The 27,776-nt window shown below is 39.3% G+C and overlaps 1 protein-coding gene across 2 annotated transcripts in view; it reads left to right on the forward strand.

Moving 5' to 3' along the window:
- The window catches only part of LOC102807058 (uncharacterized), a 97,072-nt gene extending 70,563 nt beyond the window's left edge, over window positions 1-26,509 (forward strand). For both annotated transcript variants that reach the window (XM_085491432.1, XM_085491433.1), the window contains 5 exons: window positions 4,114-4,220; window positions 4,664-4,766; window positions 11,532-11,674; window positions 17,488-17,665; window positions 17,909-26,509. In XM_085491432.1, coding sequence (XP_085347558.1) covers window positions 4,114-4,220; window positions 4,664-4,766; window positions 11,532-11,674; window positions 17,488-17,665; window positions 17,909-18,034 — 657 coding nt within the window. In that variant the 3' untranslated portion in view covers window positions 18,035-26,509. The remainder of the gene's footprint in view (window positions 1-4,113; window positions 4,221-4,663; window positions 4,767-11,531; window positions 11,675-17,487; window positions 17,666-17,908) is intronic.
- The last annotated feature ends 1,267 nt before the right edge of the window (window positions 26,510-27,776 follow it).

Below are 27,776 nucleotides of genomic sequence, written 5' to 3' on the forward strand. Positions count from 1 at the left end.
TCCAATTGCTTTGATATTACATATATAGGTACTACATGTGGACCTCTCTCAGATTTGTTCATTTTGTAATGATATCTTTAATTCTCTAATTTTGGTGAATATTTTTGTAATTTTTGATAAAAACTGATATTTTCAACTTCTTGTTAAAAACCGCAAGTCCAATTGCTTTGATATTACATATATAGGTACTACATGTGGACCTCTCTCAGATTTGTTCATTTTGTAATGATATCTTCAATTCTCTAATTTGGGTGAATATTTTTGTTATTTTAATTTTTAGCTCCGCTGTCGACTTTGTCGAGTGGAGCTTATCATATGAGTGATTGTCCGTCGTCGTCGTCCGTGTCAATGTTTTACTTTTTTGACTTCTTCTTGACAACTACAAGCCTGAATGCTTTGATACTTGGTGTATATGTACCTTGGGTAGACCTCTCTTAGGTTTGTTCATTTCATGTTGATATCTTCAATTCTCTAATTTTGTTGAATATTTTTGTCATTTTTGGTAAAAAGTGATATTTTCGACTTCTTGTTAAAAGCAACATGTTCAATTGCTTTGATATTACATATATAGGTACTACATGTGGATCTCTCTCAGATTTGTTCATTTTGTAATGATATCTTTAATTCTCTAATTTTGATGAATATTTTTGTCATTTTTGTTAAAAAGTGATATTTTCTTCTTGTTGAAAAGCACAATCATTTATGGTGAAAAATGATATTTTTGAATTCTTGTTGAAAAAAGCAAGTCCCATTGCAGTGATACTATGCATATTGTTCATTTTCTAATGATATCTTCTGTTCTTTAATTGAAATGTGCATTGCTAACAGCGGAGCTATCTCAGCCGACTGGCTGCTTGTATAAATTTGCTTCCATTTACATGTTTGTGAATATTAGTAAATGGGTTTGTGTTTGGCCTTATGAAAGTACCTCGTTCATAAATAACAGTGACGACCGAGTATGCCTTTAGCTGGTGTAACCGATGTTTGAAGTTTTAGTCCGTGAATAATTACATGTACAATACAGCTAGAATAAGGCATTTAGTATAGTTCTGTGTAGTATTTTGTTTGGATTCTGTGATGTGTTCCTTTTTGTTAAAAAATAAATGTAATTAAATAGCAATCTGTGTGGTCTTATTTTGATCACGGTACTCAGAATCACAGGCACTTAAATCAATGAATTTGATTGTGAATGTTAAGTATATATGAAAATTATATACTCTTCTGCTTAAAGTCGAATTCATCGATTGAAATGCCTGTGCTCGGTATCCAAATCCTTCCTCTTTGTAAAGATATATCAATGTTTCTCGAGTAAATAATTATGAAGCCTGTCACAGCACAGAAAAAATCTATGAGAATTAACACTGGTGATTGGATGTGGCAACAATCTTTAAAATTTGCGTCAAATGCGCTTTGTTACAACACCATTGATTGGATGAAAGTCAATCTGATTAATTATTTTTGCTATAAACTTACTTTAATTTTATTTTTTATTATATTTGTTATTAATGCCCTTTTATTTTATTATTTTACTTTGATTTTGAGATGTTTTCTTTTAATTCCGCCCTACCTACATCTGATCCGACGCCTATGTAAGTCCCGTTCAAATCTCGCGTAAGTAACGGCCAATCACAGCCCCCCCTTTTATACAGGCTGTCGGTTGCTTACTTTTCAGTGTATACAGGCAATCTTTCTGTACATTATATTTTGCCCACTTGAATAAACCATTAATAGAAAATTGCCAGTATATTTTTATTTGCAAAAGAAATTCCACAGCATTTTACAATTTTTGTCATTACATTGAATATTTTTTTCACTTCCAACAAATGTGTACACTTCCAGAAACATCTTCGCCAGCCAAGGTTCGTTCATTTAGTCATCGCTTCAATTTTACATCACTGAGCATAATTATCTAGAATGGAAGCAAAAAAATAAGTAAATCGTAATGATTAGAACACTGTAAACAGCTATAGTAAACAATGCAAACTGATTTTAAATTGTATAACGGTCACCGGCCCACGGCATCGACGCAGAAAATTGGAGCAAACAAATATTTCCTGATCAATTGCGATGTGTTCCAAATAAAAAATATTTTATTCCAGTCCAAATCAGCTCAATTACTTTAATAAAGAGTTATTGTATAATGTACAAAATGTTGATACAATTTGATGAATATTTACAGCTTCAATACCGTAGACGATTTTGGCCCGATCGTCAACAAAACATCACCCGTCTCCAGGGCAGGCGACTGGAAAAAGACACTGGTGTTCGGTCGAACCGGTGGAAACAAAATCAACACTCCCAGAATAACTATGCGGAATAACGATCTAAAGTCGAAACATTCGAGTCACAATATTAACATAAAAATGACTTTCATTGCATTTGACAATGATAAACTTACCGAAAAGCCGTGTTATTCACGGTCGCTAACGTTGGTACAATCCGCCATTTTATTTGAGTGTGTTTGCCACCCGGTGACGTCATCATGTGCGCTATAGAAGGAGGTATGTGATTCGTTGACTAAAATCGTCGATAGTGGGTCTCGTTGAAATCTCGTTACATAGGCGTCGGATCAGATGTAGGTAGGGCGGAATTAAAAAAAATCACAAAATCAAAATCAAAGTAAAATAATGAGATAAATTAATAACAAAATTAATAAAAAATAAAATTAAAATAAGTTTATAGCCAAAATAATTAAAGCCCGTACACTACATCAGATTTTAATCAGATTGGATGAAAGTCACCTGATCGAAACATGACCTGGTTCACAGAACCATATTTGCTTGTATCATCTACAGGATTTTACGAGCGAACCACACTGACATTTTCAACCATTTTTAGCTCTGAAGCTGCCAACAAAACAGGTTTGAATAAAGTAAAGCGATTGATAAAATTGGCTATTAATATATTTCTTGATGATCATTTAATTTTTTTATTTTTTTTCATTTAAAGGTAAGAAATGGATAGTTGAAATTGACTGTTTCACCAAGACAACTGTAGTTCTTTTTTAGTTTTGCCGATAAAAATATATATTTTAATATTTGTTTAATTATTTGGGTTTTCAGTCCTCAATTACTGAACATGATCCCCATGAGTTACGGTCAATGTTTGTCCTATCTCGGCTGATTGTGTTGAATAAAAGACATCTGCACTGACGTCATCTTAAACTCAGCAAGGAGAAACCAACGACGACCCACATTCCAAACAAATTATTACCGAGACACTGTCGATAGGCATTTAAAACTATCAAAATTATTATCAAATGACTAGATATTTACAAACATACTGTAATATCAGACATACGCAAAATCAACAAATACACGTTTTATGTTGGGGTTAGAAATATTTTCTTTTACTCAGTCCATGCATGGAGCTTGTGATAACTCTGTATCTATATTTAGTACGCTAGATGTTCTTTTGTTAGTGGTCACATGACCATTTTTGAGTTTGTAATGGCGGCAAAGCTTGCTAAGTTGTAGTTTGCAGTTCCACAGAATAAACCTGAGTTTAACATGTTAATTGCCGTTTTCCTGTGTGGATCATTACGGTAGTGGTTAGGTGAATACTCGGTTACCACAGAGCTCTTTAATTCCATGACTTTCAATGTTTTCTTCTTGCGGAAAACTACAATAATTATACAAATCATGAACACATCGCAAAGTCAACAATCAAAACTTAGAAATTACACCGATGTACTTTACAAATAAAACAATCATACCTAAAGACGAAATGGCAGCCATGAAAAGAGAACGTTTGTCGTCCACAACATGTTTCACATCCTATATTCAGTTCTTTCACCAGCACATACAAGTTGTTATTATAGCCAGAATTCAATCATAGACCTCAATTTTCATGTACGGAGTAACAAAAGCCAGACCTCTGCTTCCTTTTAACTACTTTTGCATCCTCATTTTGTGTTGACACAGATTGGCTTTCTCATGTACTTAGAGTTTTAAAAACAATTAAGTAGCAAATTCTAGTAATTTGGACACCTGATTTAATTTAAATAAAAAAATATGTATTCGATTCAATGTACTCAAACAAATTTTAAATTTGTATTCTTTTAAATTGCACATACACAAGTAAGGTCCTGTCAAATTTGTTTTTGTTTCTTAGGTTGTCTCATACCTTCTTGCTCAGAAGCTCCTTGCACCTTTGAAGTTCTTTCTCATACGTGGCAACCATGAAGTGAGATCTGTGCAAAGGATGTTCAACTTTCAGAGGTGAGTCAATATTTTCTCATGTTGTCCTCTGAATGGATTTTCCAAGCATGTATTTATGTGTTATTGATATATAAAGCGTCTGTCTGTTCCAGCTTCTGTACAGGAGAACAGGTGTTCAACACAAACACTCATATGGGTGATAGAATTTATATATTGATTAATATTTATTATCTTGAAGAATCTTGTGTGTGAATCTTAATCAAAACTATGTAATAAATGCTTGGTAATGTTTAGCTATTTGCAAAATAATTCTGACCTGGATATTTTCCATGTACTGTGTTTATTGCATTCGGTGACACGTACTATTTATTTCATACATCTAAAGTTACAAACATGAAAACATTATACATCTTTATAGCAGCATTGTGTACACAAATTGTACAGTCCTTTATTTAGTGCATCCAAAACAAATGCGAATAATGTTTGTATTATAATTTTTTCAGGGAATGTGAAGATAAATTTGGAACAACTCTTGGTAGTCAAGTGTGGGAAACTGTGAATGATTGCTTTGATGCAATGCCTTTGGCAGCTATTGTAGATGATAAGGTATGAAACAAGCCAAGATTGGATTGCTTGGCATATGCAAGCTACCTATATATTTTCTTGAAACTAGTTCATCTATGTCATGAAATTTAATGTTTGGTATCCATATCAATTATTTGATTGATTGTATAAACTTGGACGTAGTTCTAAAATGGGGCTATCATAAGTATAAATAATTATAAATGTATAAATCAATTAAATCAACCATGTTGATCAGTACTGTCAATGAGCCAACCATGTTGATCAGTACTGTCAATGAGCCAACCACGTTGATCAGTACTGTCAATGAGACAACCATGTTGATCGGCACTGTTTATAAGCCAACCATGTTGATCAGTACTGCCAGTAAGCCAACCATGTTGATAAGTGCTGTCAATGAACCACCCATGTTGATCAGTATTGTCAAAGAGCCAACCATGTTGATCAGTACTGTCAGTAAGCCAACTATGTTGATCAGTACTGTCAAAGAGCCAACCATGTTGATCAGTATTGTCAAAGAGCCAACCATGTTGATCAGTACTGTATATAAGCCAACCATGTTGATCAGTACTGTCAATTAGCCAACCATATTGATCAGTACTGTCAATGAGCCAACCATGTTGATCAGTATTGTCAAAGAGCCAACCATGTTGATCAGTACTGTCAATTAGCCAACCATGTTGATCAGTATTGTCAAAGAGCCAACCATGTTGATCAGTATTGTCAAAGAGCCAACCATGTTGATCAGTACTGTATATAAGCCAACCATGTTGATCAGTACTGTCAATTAGCCAACCATGTTGATCAGTACTGTCAATTAGCCAACCATATTGATCAGTACTGTCAATGAGCCAACCATGTTGATCAGTATTGTCAAAGAGCCAACCATGTTGATCAGTACTGTCTATTAGCCAACCATGTTGATCAGTACTGTCAATGAGCCAACCATGTTGATCAGTAGTCAATGAGCCAACCATGTTGATCTGTACTGTCAGTAAGCCAAAGATGTTGAGCAGTACTGTCTATAAGCCAACCATGTTGATCAGTACTGTCAATGAGCCAACCATGTTGATCAGTACTGTCAATGAGCCAACCATGTTGATCTGTACTGTCAGTAAGCCAACTATATTGAGCAGTACTGTCAATGAGCCAACCATGTTAAATAGTACTGTCAGTAAGCCAACCATGTTGATAAGTGCTTTCAATGAGCCAACCATGTTGATCAGTACTGTCAATGAGCCAACCATGTTGATCAGTACTGTCAATGAGCCAACCATGTTGATCAGTATTGTCAATGACCCAACCATGTTGATCAGTACTGTCTATAAGCCAACCATGTTGATCAGTTCTGTCATTAAGCCAACCATGTTGATAAGTGCTGTCAATGAGCCACCCATGTTGATCAGTACTGTCAATGAGCCAACTATGTTGATCAGTACTGGCAATGAGCCAACTATGTTGATCAGTACTGGCAATGAGCCAACCATGTTGATCAGTACTGTCAGTAAGCCAACCATGTTGATCAGTTCTGTCATTAAGCCAACCATGTTGATAAGTGCTGTCAATGAGCCACCCATGTTGATCAGTACAGTCAATTAGCCAGCCTTGTTGATCAGTACTGTCAATGAGCCAACTATGTTGATCAGTGCTGTCAATTAGCCAACCATGTTGATCAGTACTGTCAATGAGCTAACCATGTTCATCAGTACTGTCAATTAGCCAACCATGTTGATCAGTACTGTCAATGTGCCAACCATGTTGATCAGTACTGTCAATGTGCCAACCATGTTCATCAGTACTGTCAATTAGCCAGCCTTGTTGATCAGTACTGTCAATGAGCCAACGATGTTGATCAGTGCTGTCAATTAGCCAACCATGTTGATCAGTACTGTCAATGAGCTAACCATGTTCATCAGTACTGTCAATTAGCCAACCATGTTGATCAGTGCTGTCAATTAGCCAACCATGTTGATCAGTACTGTCAATGAGCTAACCATGTTCATCAGTACTGTCAATGAGCCAACCACGTTGATCAGTACTGCCAATGAGCCAATCATGTTGATCAGTACTGTCAATGAGCCAACCATGTTGATCAGTAGTGTCAATGAGCCAACCATGTTGATCAGTACTGTCAATGTGCCAACCATGTTGATCAGTACTGTCAATGAGCTAACCATGTTCATCAGTACTGTCAATTAGCCAACCATGTTGATCAGTACTGTCAATGTGCCAACCATGTTGATCAGTACTGTCAATGAGCCAACCATGTTGATCAGTACTGTCAATGAGCTAACCATGTTCATCAGTACTGTCAATTAGCCAACCATGTTGATCAGTACTGTCAATTAGCCAACCATGTTGATCAGTACTGTCAATGTGCCAACCATGTTGATCAGTACTGTCAATGAGCTAACCATGTTCATCAGTACTGTCAATGAGCCAATCATGTTGATCAGTACTGTCAATGAGCCAACCATGTTGATCAGTAGTGTCAATGAGCCAACCATGTTGATCAGTACTGTCAATAAGCCAATCATGTTGATCAGTAGTGTCAATGAGCCAACCATGTTGATCAGTACTGTCAATGAGCCAACCATGTTGATCAGTACTGTCAATGAGCCTACCATGTTGATCAGTACTGTCAATGTGCCAACCATGTTGATCAGTACTGTCAATGAGCTAACCATGTTCATCAGTACTGTCAATGAGCCTACCATGTTGATCAGTACTGTCAATGAGCCAATCATGTTGATCAGTAGTGTCAATGAGCCAACCATGTTGATCAGTACTGTCAATGAGCCAACCATGTTGATCAGTACTGTCAATGAGCCAACCATGTTGATCAGTACTGTCAATGAGCCAACCATGTTGATCAGTACTGTCAATGAGCCTACCATGTTGATCAGTACTGTCAATGAGCCAACCATGTTGATCAGTACTGTCAATGTGCCAACCATGTTGATCAGTACTGTCAATGAGCTAACCATGTTCATCAGTACTGTCAATTAGCCAACCATGTTGATCAGTACTGTCAATGAGCCAACCATGTTGATCAGGACTGTCATTAAGCCAACCATGTTGATCAGTACTGTCAGTAAGCCAACCATGTTGATCAGTACAGTCAATTAGCCAACCATGTTGATCAGTACTGTCAATTAGCCAACTATGTTGATCAGTACTGTCAATGAGCCAACCATGTTGATAAGTACTGTCAATGAGCCAACCATGTTGATCAGTACTGTCAATGAGCCTACCATGTTGATCAGTACTGTCAGTAAGCCAACCATGTTGATCAGTATTGTCAATGAGCCAACCATGTTGATCAGTGCTGTCAATTAGCCAACCATGTTGATCAGTACTTTCAATGAGCCAACCATGTTGATCAGTACTGTCAGTAAGCCAACCATGTTGATAAGTGCTTTCCATGAGCCAACCATGTTGATCAGTACTGTCAATGAGCCAACTATGTTGATCAGTACTGGCAATGAGCCAACCATGTTGATCAGTACTGTCAGTAAGCCAACCATGTTGATCAGTTCTGTCATTAAGCCAACCATGTTGATAAGTGCTGTCAATGAGCCACCCATGTTGATCAGTACAGTCAATTAGCCAGCCTTGTTGATCAGTACTGTCAATGAGCCAACTATGTTGATCAGTGCTGTCAATTAGCCAACCATGTTGATCAGTACTGTCAATGAGCTAACCATGTTCATCAGTACTGTCAATTAGCCAACCATGTTGATCAGTACTGTCAATGTGCCAACCATGTTGATCAGTACTGTCAATGTGCCAACCATGTTCATCAGTACTGTCAATTAGCCAGCCTTGTTGATCAGTACTGTCAATGAGCCAACGATGTTGATCAGTGCTGTCAATTAGCCAACCATGTTGATCAGTACTGTCAATGAGCTAACCATGTTCATCAGTACTGTCAATTAGCCAACCATGTTGATCAGTGCTGTCAATTAGCCAACCATGTTGATCAGTACTGTCAATGAGCTAACCATGTTCATCAGTACTGTCAATGAGCCAACCACGTTGATCAGTACTGCCAATGAGCCAATCATGTTGATCAGTACTGTCAATGAGCCAACCATGTTGATCAGTAATGTCAATGAGCCAACCATGTTGATCAGTACTGTCAATGTGCCAACCATGTTGATCAGTACTGTCAATGAGCTAACCATGTTCATCAGTACTGTCAATTAGCCAACCATGTTGATCAGTACTGTCAATGTGCCAACCATGTTGATCAGTACTGTCAATGAGCCAACCATGTTGATCAGTACTGTCAATGAGCTAACCATGTTCATCAGTACTGTCAATTAGCCAACCATGTTGATCAGTACTGTCAATTAGCCAACCATGTTGATCAGTACTGTCAATGTGCCAACCATGTTGATCAGTACTGTCAATGAGCTAACCATGTTCATCAGTACTGTCAATGTGCCAACCATGTTGATCAGTACTGTCAATGAGCCAACCATGTTGATCAGTACTGTCAATGAGCCTACCATGTTGATCAGTACTGTCAGTAAGCCAACCATGTTGATCAGTACTGTCAATGAGCTAACCATGTTCATCAGTACTGTCAATTAGCCAACCATGTTGATCAGTACTGTCAATGAGCCAACCATGTTGATCAGTACTGTCAATGAGCCAACCATGTTGATCAGTACTGTCAATGAGCCAACCATGTTGATCAGGACTGTCATTAAGCCAACCGTGTTGATCAGTACTGTCAGTAAGCCAACCATGTTGATCAGTACAGTCAATTAGCCAACCATGTTGATCAGTACTGTCAATTAGCCAACTATGTTGATCAGTACTGTCAATGAGCCAACCATGTTGATCAGTACTGTCAATGAGCCTACCATGTTGATCAGTACTGTCAGTAAGCCAACCATGTTGATCAGTATTGTCAATGAGCCAACCATGTTGATCAGTGCTGTCAATTAGCCAACCATGTTGATCAGTACTTTCAATGAGCCAACCATGTTGATCAGTACTGTCAGTAAGCCAACCATGTTGATCAGTACTGTCTATAAGCCAACCATGTTGATCAGTACTGTCAATGAGCCAACCATGTTGATCAGTACTGTCAATGAGCCAACCATGTTGGTCAGTACTGTCAGTAAGCCAACCATGTTGATCAGTACTGTCAATGAGCCAACCATGTTGATCAGTACTGTCAATTAGCCAACCATGTTGATCAGTACTGTCAATGAGCCAACCATGTTGATCAGTACTGTCAATGAGCCAACCATGTTGATCAGTACTGTCAATGATCCAACCATGTTGATCAGTACTTTCTATGAGCCAACCATGTTGATAAGTACTTTCAATGAACCAACCATGTTGATCAGTACTGACAGTAAGCCAACCATGTTGATCAGTACTGTCAATGAGCAAACCATGTTGATAAGTACTTTCAATGAACCAACCATGTTGATCAGTACTGTCAGTAAGCCAACCATGTTGATCAGTACTGCCAATGAGCCAATCATGTTGATCAGTACTGTCAATGAGCCAACCATGTTGATCAGTAGTGTCAATGAGCCTACCATGTTGATAAGTACTGTCAATGTGCCAACCATGTTGATCAGTACTGTCAGTAAGCCAACCATGTTGATCAGTACTGTCAATGAGCCAACCATGTTGATCAGTACTGTCAATGAGCCTACCATGTTGATAAGTACTGTCAATGTGCCAACCATGTTGATCAGTACTGTCAATGTGCCAACCATGTTGATCAGTACTGTCAATGAGACAACCATGTTGTTCACTGTCAGTTATGTGCATTTCGGTGCTGTCGTCATTGAGTCGAATTGTGTACAGCACGTTGTGTATGCTTAATGCAAGGACAGTTTACTCTTACTTTCAAGCATTCTCATTTGTTTTTGTTAACTTCTTGCTTGTTAGTCCATGTTCGGACGTTATCCAAAAACGCAGACTTATGTTTTGATCTTTGTGCATCTGTGCGTTTGTGTGTGCGTCCGGACTTGTATCTTAGACATGCCTGGACCAATCACAATCAAACTTCACACATACGTTATACATGATATTATACATATGCACATCAATTTGTTTCCATATTTGATTCAAGATGATTGAATTGGGGCCATTTTTGTATTAAAAAATCCTGAAAATCAAGCATTCATGGATGGATTTTGTTTAAACTTGGTACATATGTTGAACATTATGGGACCTTGATGCACATCATTTTATTTGTAGATCAGATTTAAAATGGCCGACAGACGGCCATTTTGTTTTAATGAATGCAGCTCTAGTGCCATACCTCTGCCATGCTTTGACTGATTATCTTCAAATTTTATATATTCATTATACATTATGACATAGATATATTGGTTTGACTATCTGATTCAAAATGGCCAAATGACAGCTGTTTTGGGGCTAACAAATCATCACAAAGCAAGCATTTCTGTCATTCATTGTGGTATTCAAAATGGCTGACTAGTGGCCATTTTGTTATAATTAATGCTGTTCCAGAGCAATATTTCTCAATATGAACAAGTTTGACGATCAGATACAAGATGTCAATCATTCTAATGTTAAAAAAATCATCATAATCAAGCATCATCTTCTTTATCTATACTTCTGACATGTATATGCTCGAACTATATTACTATAAAGAAAACTATATATTTTAAATTTGATAACAAATGGGAACTGTGCCATGCATGGCTTGTTTCTGTTCATTTTTTTTTACTAGGCCCCTAAATTTGTTATCTTAATTGCATTTAAAGTGTTCTGTTTTGATTTTACTAGATATTCTGTGTTCATGGTGGCATCCCTGACCCAAAGTTAGATTCTGGATTATTATCAACCATAGAAAAGATACCAGTACCTCTGACAGATCCTGAAACACAGAGTGCATTGTCATGGGAACTTATGTGGAATGACCCTATAAAGTAAGCAATCATACATGTTATGAAGAGTGGACAACAAATTCATAAGACTGATAGAACTTATTCCAATCATATGTCTATACATTTTTCAGATTCCTGGTAATGTTGATTGGTTGAGATGTCTATGATGTAATAAGTTGACTAATCACATATCTTGTCGCATCTATATTGTCATGCATCAGACACATCAGACACATGAAACAAAAAAATGAAATTAAAGAATCCAATGTGTGAGAACACCCTGTATGGATGATTTTCTTTTTTAAATTCTACACTGAGTGGAAAGAAAATACATCATTACTTGTAATAATCTGAGGTGTCTGACAATGTATTAGTTGAATCCAAAATAAATATACAACAAATATCAATTCAGGGTATTAAATACAAAAGAGAATGCTACTTTTGAAACATTTATTTGAAATATATCTACAATCAAATACGATTATAAAAAGCTTTCCTGTGTAAATTGTATTCTACTGCCTGGAATGTCTTGTACTACATCTTCGAATTAAAAATAATGTTGAAATTACCATTTACAGGCTAAAAAAATAATAATAAACCCAAACAAGTGCTTCAATCCAAAAGTACATAGATATTGTATTGTATATAATGCTCTCTGTAGCTTTCAACACAACACAGATATCTGACATTAAATTCAAGTAGTGAAATGTATTCTTATAGCTGTATACAAACACTAAATCTTCCATATTAGGGAACATACCAGTAAATGCTAACACACCAGTAAATGCTAACACACCATTAAATGCTAACACACCATTAAATGCTAACACACCAGTAAATGCTAACACACCATTAAGTGCTAACACACCAGTAAATGCTAACACACCATTAAATGCTAACACACCAGTAAATGCTAACACACCAGTAAATGCTAACACACCAGTAAATGCTAACACACCAGTAAATGCTAACACACCAGTAAATGCTAACACACCAGTAAATGCTAACACACCAGTAAATGCTAACACACCATTAAATGCTAACACACCATTAAGTGCTAACACACCATTAAGTGCTAACACACCAGTAAATGCTAACACACCATTAAATGCTAACACACCAGTAAATGCTAACACACCACACCAGTAAATGCTAACACACCAGTAAATGCTAACACACCATTAAATGCTAACACACCAGTAAATGCTAACACACCATTAAATGCCAACACACCAGTAAATGCTAACACACCAGTAAATGCTAACACACCACACCAGTAAATGCTAACACACCACACCAGTAAATGCTAACACACCATTAAATGCTAACACACCAGTAAATGCTAACACATCATTAAATGCTAACACATCAGTAAATGCTAACACACCATTAAATGCTAACACACCAGTAAATGCTAGCACACCAGTAAATGCTAACACACCACACCACACCACACCAGTAAATGCTAACACACCAGTAAATGCTAACACACCAGTAAATGCTAACACACCAGTAAATGCTAACACACCAGTAAATGCTAACACACCAGTAAATGCTAACACACCAGTAAATGCTAACACACCAGTAAATGCTAACACACCACACCAGTAAATGCTAACACACCAGTAAATGCTAACACACCAGTAAATGCTAACACACCAGTAAATGCTAACACACCAGTAAATGCTAACACACCACACCAGTAAATGCTAACACACCATTAAATGCTAACACACCAGTAAATGCTAACACACCATTAAATGCTAACACACCAGTAAATGCTAACACACCACACCAGTAAATGCTAACACACCAGTAAATGCTAACACACCACACCAGTAAATGCTAACACACCACACCAGTAATTGCTAACACACCAGTAAATGCTAACACACCAGTAAATGCTAACACACCAGTAAATGCTAACACACCAGTAAATGCTAACACACCAGTAAATGCTAACACACCACACCAGTAAATGCTAACACACCACACCAGTAAATGCTAACACACCACACCAGTAAATGCTAACACACCAGTAAATGCTAACACACCACACCAGTAAATGCTAACACACCAGTAAATGCTAACACACCACACCAGTAAATGCTAACACACCAGTAAATGCTAACACACCAGTAAATGCTAACACACCACACCAGTAAATGCTAACACACCAGTAAATGCTAACACACCACACCAGTAAATGCTAACACACCAGTAAATGCTAACACACCACACCAGTAAATGCTAACACACCAGTAAATGCTAACACACCACACCAGTAAATGCTAACACACCAGTAAATGCTAACACACCACACCAGTAAATGCTAACACACCAGTAAATGCTAACACACCACACCAGTAAATGCTAACACACCAGTAAATGCCAACACACCAGTAAATGCTAACACAACACACCAGTAAATGCTAACACACCAGTAAATGCCAACACACCAGTAAATGCCAACACACCAGTAAATGCCAACACACCAGTAAATGCCAACACACCAGTAAATGCCAACACACCAGTAAATGCCAACACACCAGTAAATGCCAACACACCAGTAAATGCCAACACACCAGTAAATGCCACCACACCAGTAAATGCTAACACACCACACCAGTAAATGCTAACACACCACACCAGTAAATGCTAACACACCAGTAAATGCCAACACACCAGTAAATGCCAACACACCAGTAAATGCCAACACACCAGTAAATGCCAACACACCAGTAAATGCCAACACACCAGTAAATGCCAACACACCAGTAAATGCCAACACACCAGTAAATGCCAACACACCAGTAAATGCCAACACACCAGTAAATGCCAACACACCAGTAAATGCCAACACACCAGTAAATGCCAACACACCAGTAAATGCCAACACACCAGTAAATGCCAACACACCAGTAAATGCCAACACACCAGTAAATGCTAACACACCACACCAGTAAATGCTAACACACCAGTAAATGCTAACACACCAGTAAATGCTAACACACCAGTAAATGCTAACACACCAGTAAATGCTAACACACCACACCAGTAAATGCTAACACACCAGTAAATGCTAACACACCAGTAAATGCTAACACACCAGTAAATGCTAACACACCAGTAAATGCTAACACACCACACCAGTAAATGCTAACACACCACACCAGTAAATGCTAACACATCAGTAAATGTTAACACACCAGTAAATGCTAACACACCAGTAAATGCTAACACACCAATGGTGCTATATAAATGATCTCTGATTGTAATTTTAACAATGCTGTTCTGTGAACATTTGTAGAATTACAGAATATAGGAAAAATTGTGTTTTGCAGATAAGCATAAAATTGCTATCTGTTTTTTATGTATGTGAATTCACAAGTGATGATTACACACAGGTCATAAGTCAATTGTGGCATTCACCAGGTGGTCTTGTGTATATAAGTCATAGTATCTTCATTCTTGATTGTATCATCTACAATGTGTACACCAGCAAATAATAAATTTCATTTATTACTCGTAGGCTTAACTACAGATTACAGCCCCAATTGGAAACTATTAGGGAATATACCCTGTTCACAAAGAACACTTTAGGGTAGTATTCCCTATAGAAAAAAATCCTCTCCTAAGGGGTCACTCTCAGGGTGCTCACGCTTGCGAGGCCCAATCCGATTAATCTCACAAACGTTTCCGCTGCACCAACGGGCCGCTGATAGCATGTGGGGACGTGGGCGGGTTCCACAGACTTTCTGGTAGGTATGATTAGGTAAACAAACGAGTTTGTACAACCCTAATAGTTTACTACATCACCTACCAGAAAGTCTGTGGAAATAATAAATTTCATTTATTACTCGTAGGCAGAGTAGCACGCTCACCGGAGGTGGGGAAGCTCCGACGGCTGAAATGTATATTTTTCGACACAAGAAAGAAAGATCAAAAAACTGAGAGAAATCTAAAACTACTCACTAACGAGAAGTCTTGGCCCAGAATAAAACCACTTAGGCGACTCTTCAGGGACCGGGTGCCTCGCAAGTAGAACCCCCCAATATGCAGTGCTTGGAGGTCTCTCAGTAAATAGTTATGAAGACATTCTGAGATCTCCAGAAACCTGCTCAAAGCACCTGCTCGAGTGAGGCCCCAGACATCAAAGCCAATGAGTTAGCTACCCCGCGTACCTGGTGGCGTTCCAAGCGAATCAATGAAGAAGCAGTTAAATATACGCTTCCATGACCGTATACCACCAATCCACCGCGAAATGGTGATATTCGAAGCAGGGTGGCTCTGAAGCTCGGACTGGGCATAGAATCCGTCCCAGATGGTCCTCCTTGCCCACTATGTAAGTGAGGCGTGGGATGACAGTCGGCTCAGGGTCAAGCCTTGGATTTCCTGGCAAGAAAGCCCAGCAGAGTCTTCAAAATAACCAGTGAGTTCATAAAAGAGGCACATCCGCCATTAAAGGACAGTGCCCCATAGCTCTGAGCATCGCCTACCTGACGCTAGAGTCAAAAGAAAAACTGTTTACAAAGTGACATACTTAGCATCTGCCTTATCCATAGACTTGAAGGGGGATGCCGTAACGTTGTTAGACCAACGACAAGTTCCAGTCAGGAGGATTAGCTAGCCCCTTGGCGCGTGGTCCCTTCGAGTGGAAAGACTAAACAGTTGTAACATAATAGAACTCGAAACCAGTTTCAGTCCAGCAGATTCTGATAAAACTGGGAATAAAACTGACCAGTATCCAAGAATTGTCGATGTAGATTTTCCTTGATCAAAAGATATAGGAAACAATCAGCTACCTCGCTAATAGAGGGACTGAGATGATCAATCTTCCTTCTGTTGCACCAATCAATGTACGGTCTCCATATGGATTCGTACAAACGTCTGGTGCCGTCTGACTGTGCCAAAACGAGTAACTTGTACAACCCTGCAGAAAAGCTTAGTGCTTGCATGACAGGTGGGCTTGAGTCACAAATTTTCCAACACTTGGTGCCCAGTTGGAAGGAGAAAGGCGTAAGAGTCCCTGCGATTCCAAGAGATCTACTGAGCGTAGGTGGCGGGAGACACACAGGTCATAAGTCACTTATGGCATCCACCAGGTGGTCTTGTGTATATATATGCCTGAAGTCATAGTATCTTCATTCTTGGTTCTATCACCTACAATGTCTACACCATCAAATTTTATTTATATATAAAGTTTGTATTTTTATAATAATATTTTGTGACTTTTTTTTTACTGACAATGGCTCTTGTAACAGGAATTATGTATTAAACATGGTATTAAACATTTGTTTACTGAATGCACATTGGGTACTTCAACCACATTGTGGGAGAGTAGTTTGTGGATGTGCTACTGCTCACGCTAAAGGCAATTATACATGACAGAGAGACACACGAGCGTAGTTTACGTTAGCAAAAACACAGTATTGGTTTATTGCAATACGAAGTAAACTGACATAGAGTACTGAGGTAATTGGTAAAAACATAACAGAAATCATGGGTAATTTACCCTCTATGCGAACGTGAAAGGAAACACATTTCGGCGTAAACTATGTAACTAAGTTTCAAATATAAGCGGCAAACAAGACCGAACTGTGATTGATCAAAGTTAAACACTTGTGATAGGTTGTTCACTTCACCACCAGAATCCGTAGTTGGATATAAAGGGAGGATGAATCGAGATAATTTATCATGGATTGACTTCGCTAAACAAATCATATGACATTTTATGTGACTGTATGTATAATTCATTATGAATATTCAAAAATGACAGATAGCAGACTGTTGGTTATATTTAATACTACCACCTAACTCAGTTACTAAATGTAGTTTTGTTTTATAACACAAAGAAAAGAAGAACTAGATGAAGAAGGTTTGAAAGAAATTGAAGAGAATGGAGGGTTTGCTTTTAATAGGAAAAGAGCCACAGCACATGTATTTAGTTGCGATGCTTTAGAAGAATTCTTAGACAGGAACCACTTGAGTCATGTGATTAGGGCACATGAAGTACAACAAGCTGGGTTTCAGGTAGAGTGTTATAGTTCTTATATAGTATAAATTCTTTCTAAGTTAATTTATAAAACATTATGTGTAATTCCCCTATTGTGTTGATTGTTAAAAGACCTACTGCATTTTAATTGTTTGATCATTAATTGAAGATGTCAATGAATAAATTAATTTTAATTTTGAAAATAAAACTGCAATTACTGTTTTCCCTGGCATTTGAATATTATATTGGCTGTTCTTTATTTATCTTTTCTATTATTTTAGGTGCTTCAACGTGGCAAGCTGCTGACTGTGTTTTCATCCTCGCATTACTGTGGAGGTGTCAATGAAGCTGCTTGTATATTAGCAGATAGGAGTAAACTCAGAACCATACGACTGGATACAACTTGACAAAATCAAGCTTCACTTTAGGCAATACAGTTTATATTGCTAATGAGTAAATACTATTAAGTCCTGTCAGATACAAGCTATGTTTTACACCCTGCTTAGGATGGATGTGTTGCTAAGCAAAATAGCTATATGTATGATGACTTGGTTACTAGTAGCTTGAACTTGTTTGAAGTGCAGACATCCTCAGGGGGCTTAAATAATTTTTCAGAGGAGATAGTTGATTATGTGAACAAAAATGGTGAATATCAATACTTATTGTGTTATTGATGATACCATACATACTTTAAAGTTACAAATAATTGAGTGATTATTCAATTTTCCACACTTTATTTGATGCTCTTTTCCGCAATCATAAATCATCCACTTTGCAATGAAATGCTACTTTGATGTATATGTTGCTGACTGTCAATAACAACAATAATGTTCTTGAGGGATTTGCCTCTTAATTACAGTGACCCTTTGCTAAGTCACAGTTGTCAGGATCCAAGCCAAACCTGTGACTTAATAGGGGTCATGACATACCGAGGGGCCTTGTGAAAGGAGCATTGAAAATGAATAAAAAGCAGAACATGGGTTTATTTACCCCTATAGTATGCTTGCATTATTGAAAAACAGCGTCACATCTATATCAATGTTTTCATAGTCAGATAATAGCGCACAGTATCTGTTCAGTTTGCCCATTTGTTATTTTTCATTCTTTACCACCCAGGAATAGTGGACTCGCTGATTGCTAGATAAAGTCCAACCTTTGACTTGGTTTTACCTATCTTGACACGTCGATCGCTGCGAGTTCTTTTATGTACATACAGACATGCTGCTCAGTTGAGAACTAGAAATCAGAGTGATGGATTCAACTCATTGAGTTTTATAGAGCTTATATCTAAGGGGGACTGCCCAAGAAGTATGTAAAGTCACAACTTGACACCCCAGTTGTATCCTTTGTATCTCAGTAATTGACGCACAGTAGATGTTAAGTTGTCTCCTTGAGCCCTTTAAAGGCCAATTAAATACATGATGTGACAAAACATTTAGTTCTATTACTTCAAAACTGATGGCAAAACACAATAGAATTTTGGGAGCCATCCAACTATCCTATTCCTCAGCTGAAATCATGACTTACTGAGGCATGACTTAGCGAGGGGGTCACTGTAATATATATTATACATGATGCGCAACTAAAACAAAGTTGAAAGATGTATTCTTATCCATCTACATCTTTTGTACATTTTGAAAGCATTTTGTTACTGTGTGTGATTTATGTTGCATTGAGAATGAACATTTTCATATTTTATGCTTAATACTGAATGTTGACCAGCATGTTGAATTGTTGTATATTTTAAATTTAAAATGTTTTGCATCATGCAACTAAAGTATTTGTTACATACTCTTATGCACTGTTTTCTTTTGTATTTACTTACATGTACAATAATGATCAGCACTTGTATATCATTGTTTTTAATTTCGAGACTATTTTCTACATGTATGCTGCAAAAAAACAACAAGTTTTCATTTTACAATAAATCATAACCCAGTGTGTTCATATACAATGGGCCATTCCAGTTTATATCTGCACACCCTGTTGATAAGCTTGTGTGTTTACTTCATACAGGGTATAATTTCCATGGGTGTATAAGTCATACAAAGTTTTATTTCCAAATCACAATTCACCATACAGTAATGGAAATCCAAAACTATAGTTCCTACTTATGGTGTTGAAGAGTTCCATTGTGCCCACCATACAGAGTAGGATTTCCAAATATAACTCTCATCATATGCTGATTTACCAAGTTAAAAATTTTATATTTGATAATGGAAATCAAAACTAGTCCTGATTCACGGTGTTGATAACCTCATTCGTGCCACCATCCTTATCTAATTTCAGTAATAACTATTTCATACTGGCCCAATTTTGGTACCATATACAGTCAGAATTCCAAGTTTTTTTTAGTCATACTGTTGGAAATCCAACCTCATCAACCGGTATGTGGCGAGATAAACTAGGCCATATTTTATTTAGTAGTCATAACTGCCTGGATTGCCAGGAATTTTTTTCCATACTCGTCTGGATTTTCAGATTCTGTTTCCTCATATACAGTTGGAATTCCGGGGTATTTTCCCCATCATACAGTGCTGGAAATCCGACCACATCAACAGACGGGGGGGTGTGGGGGGGGTGGTGGTGAGATATAAAACTGGAATGGCCCAATGTTAGAAAGGTATCATGTAAATCACACTCATATTAGGATTACGGCATATAAACCACTCTTGCTTGTAGCGACCATGATTTGAACCACAGGTGTCTAAGATTTCATCCAATAAAATTGTTGTTGTAATTACATGTAGTGTAATTATTAGCCTGTTATGACTAATATGCATTACAATTCAAATAATGCAAATTTGTGGCTAGTAACCATACAAGTTATAAAACTGATTTACATTTTCTCAGTTTAGTGTTTATTCACATAGAAATTAGTTTTATACAAATGTGTTGTACTTTGATCTTGTATGTTCTGCCTTAACCAGGTTACGGCACATAGCCACATAAATTATATAATGCCCATTGGTTAGCTATGGTACAAACTATAGTAAATTAGTGACCATCCCTTCAATTGACTTATTGGACTGTTCTGTCATTAAAAAAATTGTATTGAGTGTTGAAGCTAAAACACATTTATGACATTATTGATCAAGTGATTATGAATTATAATATTGTACACTTTGACAGTTATGTGACAATAAACTTTATTGAAAAGTTAATAGTATCTAAAATTGCTATTGTGAACAAGGAGCTATTGCTATAAGTACCGTACTATAATTTGTATTTTTTGAGATATTTCATATGTATACATTGTAATATGAAATGACGAAATGAACTTTGATACACCAATGTGAGTAAATAGGCTAATTTGTTATCACTTGTTCCAAGAGTTATTTGATCTGCGCGACATGGGACACGCACTGGTACTGGTTTTCATTGATCAGACATGAAATATTTGTATTCACTCAGTTATATTTCAGCATTTATCTGAACTACTTATGTGATCATACATTTTAAAGTCAACCACAATGTGTTTAAATGTTGTTTAGAACTCCTGATTAACTATGGTAATTTATTTTTTACCTGGCTTTTCATCTTGACTTAGAACGCTAACCTTTGTTGTTCCGTCTTCGCACGGCGCCGGGCACTGAATGCCAAAGGGGATGCTGGCAGCCAAGCCTCAATTTCGGTGCAGGGCTTTTTGGTCAGGGCATACGTTTCGCCTCCCCCTAATTTCAGCCAGCCAGGGTTTGTTGCGCGGTGCCAGCCTCAGGAATTTACCCTTGAGTCCGGGCTCCTCTGTGGGGTTTGACTCCCTTCTTACCGACCCACGGACGTCCTCAGAAGGAACCAACCGTGTCATGAGACACAAAGTCTAACACGCTCTCGCTCACATATTTAAGTTGAAAGTAGACAGTTCGCTCGCGTCGGATACAGCCGGTACTTCGGGCAGTCCTTCCATCTGTAATGACTTGGTGAGTCACGCTGTTGGGGTGATGCGGAGTATCATCGTTCCTAGTGATACGATGTATATACCCCCACCCTTGATCCAAAGGCAACCACTTACTGTTGTTTCAACGCTTATGGGATCAAAGGCTTCGAGATCCAAAGCAACCCCGTTGACACGTCTCCCCCTGTCCGGCCGAGTGCTCAGTGGGGCGCACGGGGCACAAACGGTGTTGATTACCGGACACTGGTCAGCAGCAGGGGAGGTAATGCTTAAGACCCCTGGGTGGGGTAAATCTTATGCAACACTTTCCATTGGACCAAACTCTACCCGGTTGGTGTGGTTTCGGGATCAGACGCCAAAGTGTGGAATGAGACCAAAACACCCCCAACTGGATCCCAAGGCTCTTTCCCCCAAACCCAGTACCTCGAATTTCCGTTTGGCAAACCGGGTAAAGGGGAACAGACGTGTTTCAGGGGCGTTCTCGCCAGCTCAGTCTGAAACAATCCATCACGCTCTGAGGGCAGAGCTGCTTGAGCACATTAATGTGCACACCCTCTGAGACCTCGGAGGCAGAACACACCAGCCTCCTAGACCAGGCGACACATTCATTCCCCAGTGTCACTTGGCTCTCCTGGCCAGGGCTACTACTGTACAATGAGACGCGGTCTTAGAGGCACGTGTTTTCGCCGTCAAACTGAGTGAAAGGGTGCGACCCCACCTCAGTGATGCAGACTGGGCATCTTCCACCCTCTTCGATGGGTGAGATGGCGGGTGCAGTCTCGAAGCTTCGGAGTGCAACAAACCTGATGGTTCTGATCGAATCCACTAGCCAGTTTGCCACTGCCAAGGGTAAACAGAGGTGCCCCAAGCACAGAAAACACAACGACGTCCACTAGCCAGAGTCAGCCAGGAGGCAAGCGCACATACTCCTTCATGGTAGGGAAGAGTAGCGGCACGCCCCCCAGGGAGGAAGGGACCAGATGGTGGCTTCTCATCCTTGGGCGGTCGTCCACCCCAGCAGCGGGGGAAGCATGTTTGACGCTTACCTCTGCAACCAGGGGGACAGGCATGTGTTTGGCGAGTGGCCAGGTCACAACTTAGTGACTACCACAGGCATTGGGGAAACTCATCTCATGGGAGAAGAGAGCACCCACACCTCGCAACTGCCAAACCCATGGCCACATATCCCTGTCACACACGGGTTGCGCCTGTGTAGTCCGGTTTGGAGGCAGCGGGTGACCAATCCCTGGACTTTCCAGTTGGTTACATACGGTTAAAGGATACCGCTCAAAATCTCCCCTGTCAGTTTCTCCCCGTTAGGGGCACTGCCAGGGGACTCCCACAAGGTGGAAGCAATCAGACAGGAAGTAGACAGTTTGCTGGAAAAGGGCCCCATACACAAGGTAGATAAGCCAGCATTAAGTCCAGGCTTCTACTCAAATGTGTTGGTAGTACCAAATCTACAGGTGGCGGGCATCCAGTTCTGGACCTAGGCAGACTGAATCAGTACGTGCTCCTCGATCGGTTCCGCATGGAGACGCCATTCAGCGTTCTTCTCTCCATCCACTGTTTCGACTGGCGAGCCCCACTTAAGCAGGGCCTACCTTCATTTTACCAATGCACCCAGCGAGTTGCCATTTCCTTTGAGTTGCCCAGCTGGGCCAAGTATTCAAATCTTGGGTGCCTCTCCTTCAGTTTATGCACAGCTCCCTATGTTCCACCAAAATGGATGGAACAAGTGGCACTGCTGCTTCACTAAACGTCGGTACACATCAATCCGTATCTAGATGACTGGTTATTACATAACTCTAACAAGGGGTTATTAGCCGAGCAAGTAAGGCTAACACAGAATTTACTTCACCAGTTGGGCTTTTTAGTAAATCTGACAAGTTCCATCTCTACCCATCGCATCAGTTGGTGTCCCTGGGCATGAAGTTTGACACAGAGGTAGGCTTGGTATAGCTATTTCAAGCCTGTTGCTTGGCGCTAATCAGCCTAGTAGAACGCCTAGTCAGCGTTCCCTCAATGTCTCTCCAAGAACTAATGCGGATCATCGGAATGTTGACCTTGGTTTGAAGGGTAGTTCCCCCAGGTCGCATTATGCAGCCGCCCGGTACAATGCTTGTTCCTACATCACCTAGCTCTCTTACAGGAACTAGATAGGCCCTGGTGATCGTCACTAGGCAACCTCGCAGATTTTCCTATCATTAGAAGACTATTTACTGCTTTCCATATCAGAGGCCGAGACCTCGTACAAGGGAACCACCCAACTGGGATTTTCTTGGTTTTGTTGTCCGCTGGAAGCAGGCCGCCCTTTGAGCCTCTCCGATCAGCACCAATCAAAATGTTGACGTCTTCCTACTGGCCCTCGCCTAGGTAGGCGTCTGTCAGAGCTGGGGGCATTGTCCTTCTCGGACAATGTACTGCCTATGGACAATCAAGTTGTGGTACGAATCGAAGACATGAATCAGGTTTCTCGCCGAGAACCAAATCCAGAACACAAACATCACCTGATCGTCAAATTTTGTCAGCCCGGAGGGTTAGGAGGAATTGTGTCTCTGCCCAGTTTGAGCACGGAGTTGCTACCAAAACCATACTAGGGATTCAAAACAGGGTGCCAAGCACATGTCTTTGTGTTACGGCCCAGGCAGGATAGGCCAGCCTCCCCGACTCCCATCACCAGGTGGATCACTGCGACTGTATTAGAGGTCTATAATACATTAACTTCCTTGACACAGAGCTTGCAGAGGTTCGTACGATTGCTAACTCACTAGTGCTAGCGTCAGCGCCCCCTCGAACATTTTCTGAGGGCAGGGTTCTGGAGAACGCAAACGTCTTTATCAACTCCTACCTAAGAGACACCCAATCCATTGTGGAGGGCCTCTTTTATGCTGGGTCCCGTCGTAGAGGGTCAGACTCTGGTTGCTGACCCAGCCCGAACGACTACAAGGGTCCCTGCACATAGGCGATAAGTCAGTCTCAGCATTTTTGCGGACAGATTTCTCTACCATCAGCACTCCTTGGAAGTTTCCAGGTCTCGCTTTTCGGCTTATGTTCTCATGCAACTGTTTCGGCCTTTACTTCGAAAGCCTACTACCCCCTAATTTGGGTTTTGGCTCTAGCTTTCTCGGGCACACCAAACCCTGTCAATCTAGCAGCATTTTTGGCTTCTTGCTCCGGGGACAGCACAGGCGAAGACACCACCCACTTTTGGTGGTGATGATCGGTGTAGAGTGTATCATCCCGGACTCTGTTTGCTCGGAAAACCCACCACATATCGGCGTCTGACTCTGCATACAGTTCAAAATAGTCATTTTGACTGACTGGAGTTTATGGTGGGTTATTGAATGTAGTGAATTTAGGCAGAGGGTTCTTCAAACCCGCCTATTCACATAGTTCATACCCACCATAGCATAGGTCTAAGTCCTCGATGTGAAGTGAAAGGAACCAGAGTGAATAGCCAGCCGTAATGGCACCGCCATATGGCCTCGGTCACGTGGTTCGTGACGTAAGGGAAAAGAATATTGGGGTCAAGGGGCTTCCCCTTACCTAGATTCTATCTCTCAGTCATTGGCAGAATCGCTGATTAATGCCTACAATTCAAAATAGTCATTTTGACTGACCGGAGTCTATGGTGGGTATGAACTATGTGAATAGGCAGGTTCGGAGAACCCTCTGCCTAAATTGATTGAACAGGTGCATTACAAAATGTCACAATTAACTAATAGTATTATTTTTATAGGTGTACAGTGTCACTGTTCTTTATAACAAAGGCACATGTATTTACAATATGCCATGTCTATAGCCAGTACCACTTTAGTCATTACAAGTTTGAAACCTATATAGGACAACAAATTTGGCCCAAATTCAGCTCGTTTCTTTTAAGCTAGAACACTAATAGTACGCTATATACACTGCCATGCGTGTCTAGATTTTATATGTGATTTTAGAATGTTGATTGGAGCATATGAATGTCTTCTTTAATATTGAAGATTTCCTGCAACAGATGTTTTAAACAGTAAATCATTTCAGTGAAGTTTCTGGTTATGTTTTTCATCAACATTTTCTTTGAATGACAATAGTAATACTGTGCTTTTGCCACAAATTATTGAAACACTGTGTTGAACCAAATGAGAACCAGCCTTGACGTCGATGCATGAACATGTATAGATGAATACAATTCAATAATTATACAATGTTTTCAACATTTTGGACAGATTATCATTTCTGTCGAGTGTTAATTGCTTGTGTATATTAAGAAATACCCGAGATTATTTTAAGATACCTAAGATTACATTACTGAGATTTCTGTGTTTGATTTTTACTTGCATGTATACAATTTAAACATCCTGGTATAATTTTTATAAACAACTCTGTACTGTCATTATTTGCTAAATGCAACATGCATTTTACTTTTGGCCAATGAAATGTTGTCCTGAATATTAATAAATAACGAAATATATTGAATTGAAAAAAATATCCTTCCCTTCTTCTTTTGGGGCATTTTTTCACTTTTCACTCGATTTGCCTCAACCTCTGCCATATTTTGATGTTACAGTGGCGATCTTTTCGTCCCATGGATTGTAAAAGGCATAATATTTCCTAAAAAAAACTTGACCTCAAAATGTGCTCTCTAATAATGTCATGGACTACATTTATCAGTTAGGTATTATAGGTGTCGTATTTCATTGTTTGTGTTGCATTTAATATCTTTGAATGTCGACATGAGACAGTTTAAACCAATTAAATAATTTTTCACACGCCATTGTGATTTGTGTGATGCATAGATATTCATGTGAATGTTGAATAATTTACACTTCGGTGAATGTACATGTCTTTACAACACCAACAGCAGTGTACACTTGGATTTGACTGAAACAGATGTGTTGTAAGTCACCTGGTTCACATGTACTGTCATTTTATAGCAGACTTTCATATTTTTATCTAAGTAACTGAATGAATTAATAAAATGACTTTTCTGAGTCAAGATTTCTTGAAAGTAGTCCATCATGATGCCTGCCAATTTGCTTCATATTGCTTTTCATTGCATTCCCAAGGAGCAGGATAACCAAAGATTTTGAAGCAGCTATGGGTTGAAACATGATCGCTTTCTTAGCCCAGATTTATAAAATTAGTTGATTTGTGTGGCAGTCAAAGTGCGCCCTCGTTTCTGATGTATTCATAGCAGTTATTTTTAAAGCGTGGCAGTCGTCACGTTGCGCGACATTTGTGTTGATAAACATTGATTTTCCCATAATCCAATGCGCTCTTACAATAGAAAATCAGAGTATGAGGTTTTACCTGATTAAAGCTTTGTAACGTCCCATTTTGTACTCGTTGATCTGTGCAACAGTAAAAATCACCATCTTTGTTTATACGAGACCCATATATCTTGTGCATGCGTGGCGAGACAACTACCGCCCTTTAACATTTGGGCATTGTACCTGTGTATAAATGTTGAAATCGACAACATAACTTTTAACGAGTCAATATGGCCCCATAAATATCAGGTATATGTTATTTATTTCTAGCAATTTACATGCATTCAAATGGGGGAGCTTCAATTCATGTGTGATACCAAGAACAGGTTCAGGCCTGTTGTCATTAAAGTGCCTGTGCCCACCCACACATTTCTCATTTTGGATTTGTGTTCCACTGAAATAGACAGTTATTGATTTTTTTGGGTTAAAATTATTACTCGTGAGTAAATTTATATTTCTCGTTTTGCAGCCACAGTTGACTGTTTCCTGCTTTCTGACTCTAGTCGAAATAAAAGGGCGCCACAAAATGCAAAAATATGAGAGGAAGCCCTGCTCTTGCACTATACTTTCATCGGCCAGTTTAGTCCACGAGTACCTCAATATTGTCCGTTTGATTCATTTAGAGTGCAATCTCCTGAACCACCTTCATTGTAATTGCTTGCTTTCCTCTTCCCTAGCAAGAGTCAAGGGCACGCCGTGCGTAGGAAGATCCCAATCACCCCAGGCCTCTTGCTGGGTATCCAATGGTGACCCCTGGATAATCCGCATCTGCTTACAATTTATCATAAACTCATAGTTGCTGTCGACATAGGAAGTAAAGTAAGCAAATAACACCGCGTATCGCGTGGACGGGTTTCACGTTCTCTGCACGTAATAAGCTCGGTTATTAAGCATCCTTTTTTGGGGATGCCCGGTGGCCGAGGGGAAGACGTGTAGTGGCGTGAAGCTAGGCGATTAGGTGCCGTACGCGAGCGCCGGTTCGAGTCACGCACG

This window comes from Saccoglossus kowalevskii, chromosome 16 (assembly GCF_978046115.1).
Source record: "Saccoglossus kowalevskii chromosome 16, keSacKowa6.1, whole genome shotgun sequence".
NCBI classification, from domain to species: Eukaryota; Metazoa; Hemichordata; class Enteropneusta; family Harrimaniidae; genus Saccoglossus; species Saccoglossus kowalevskii.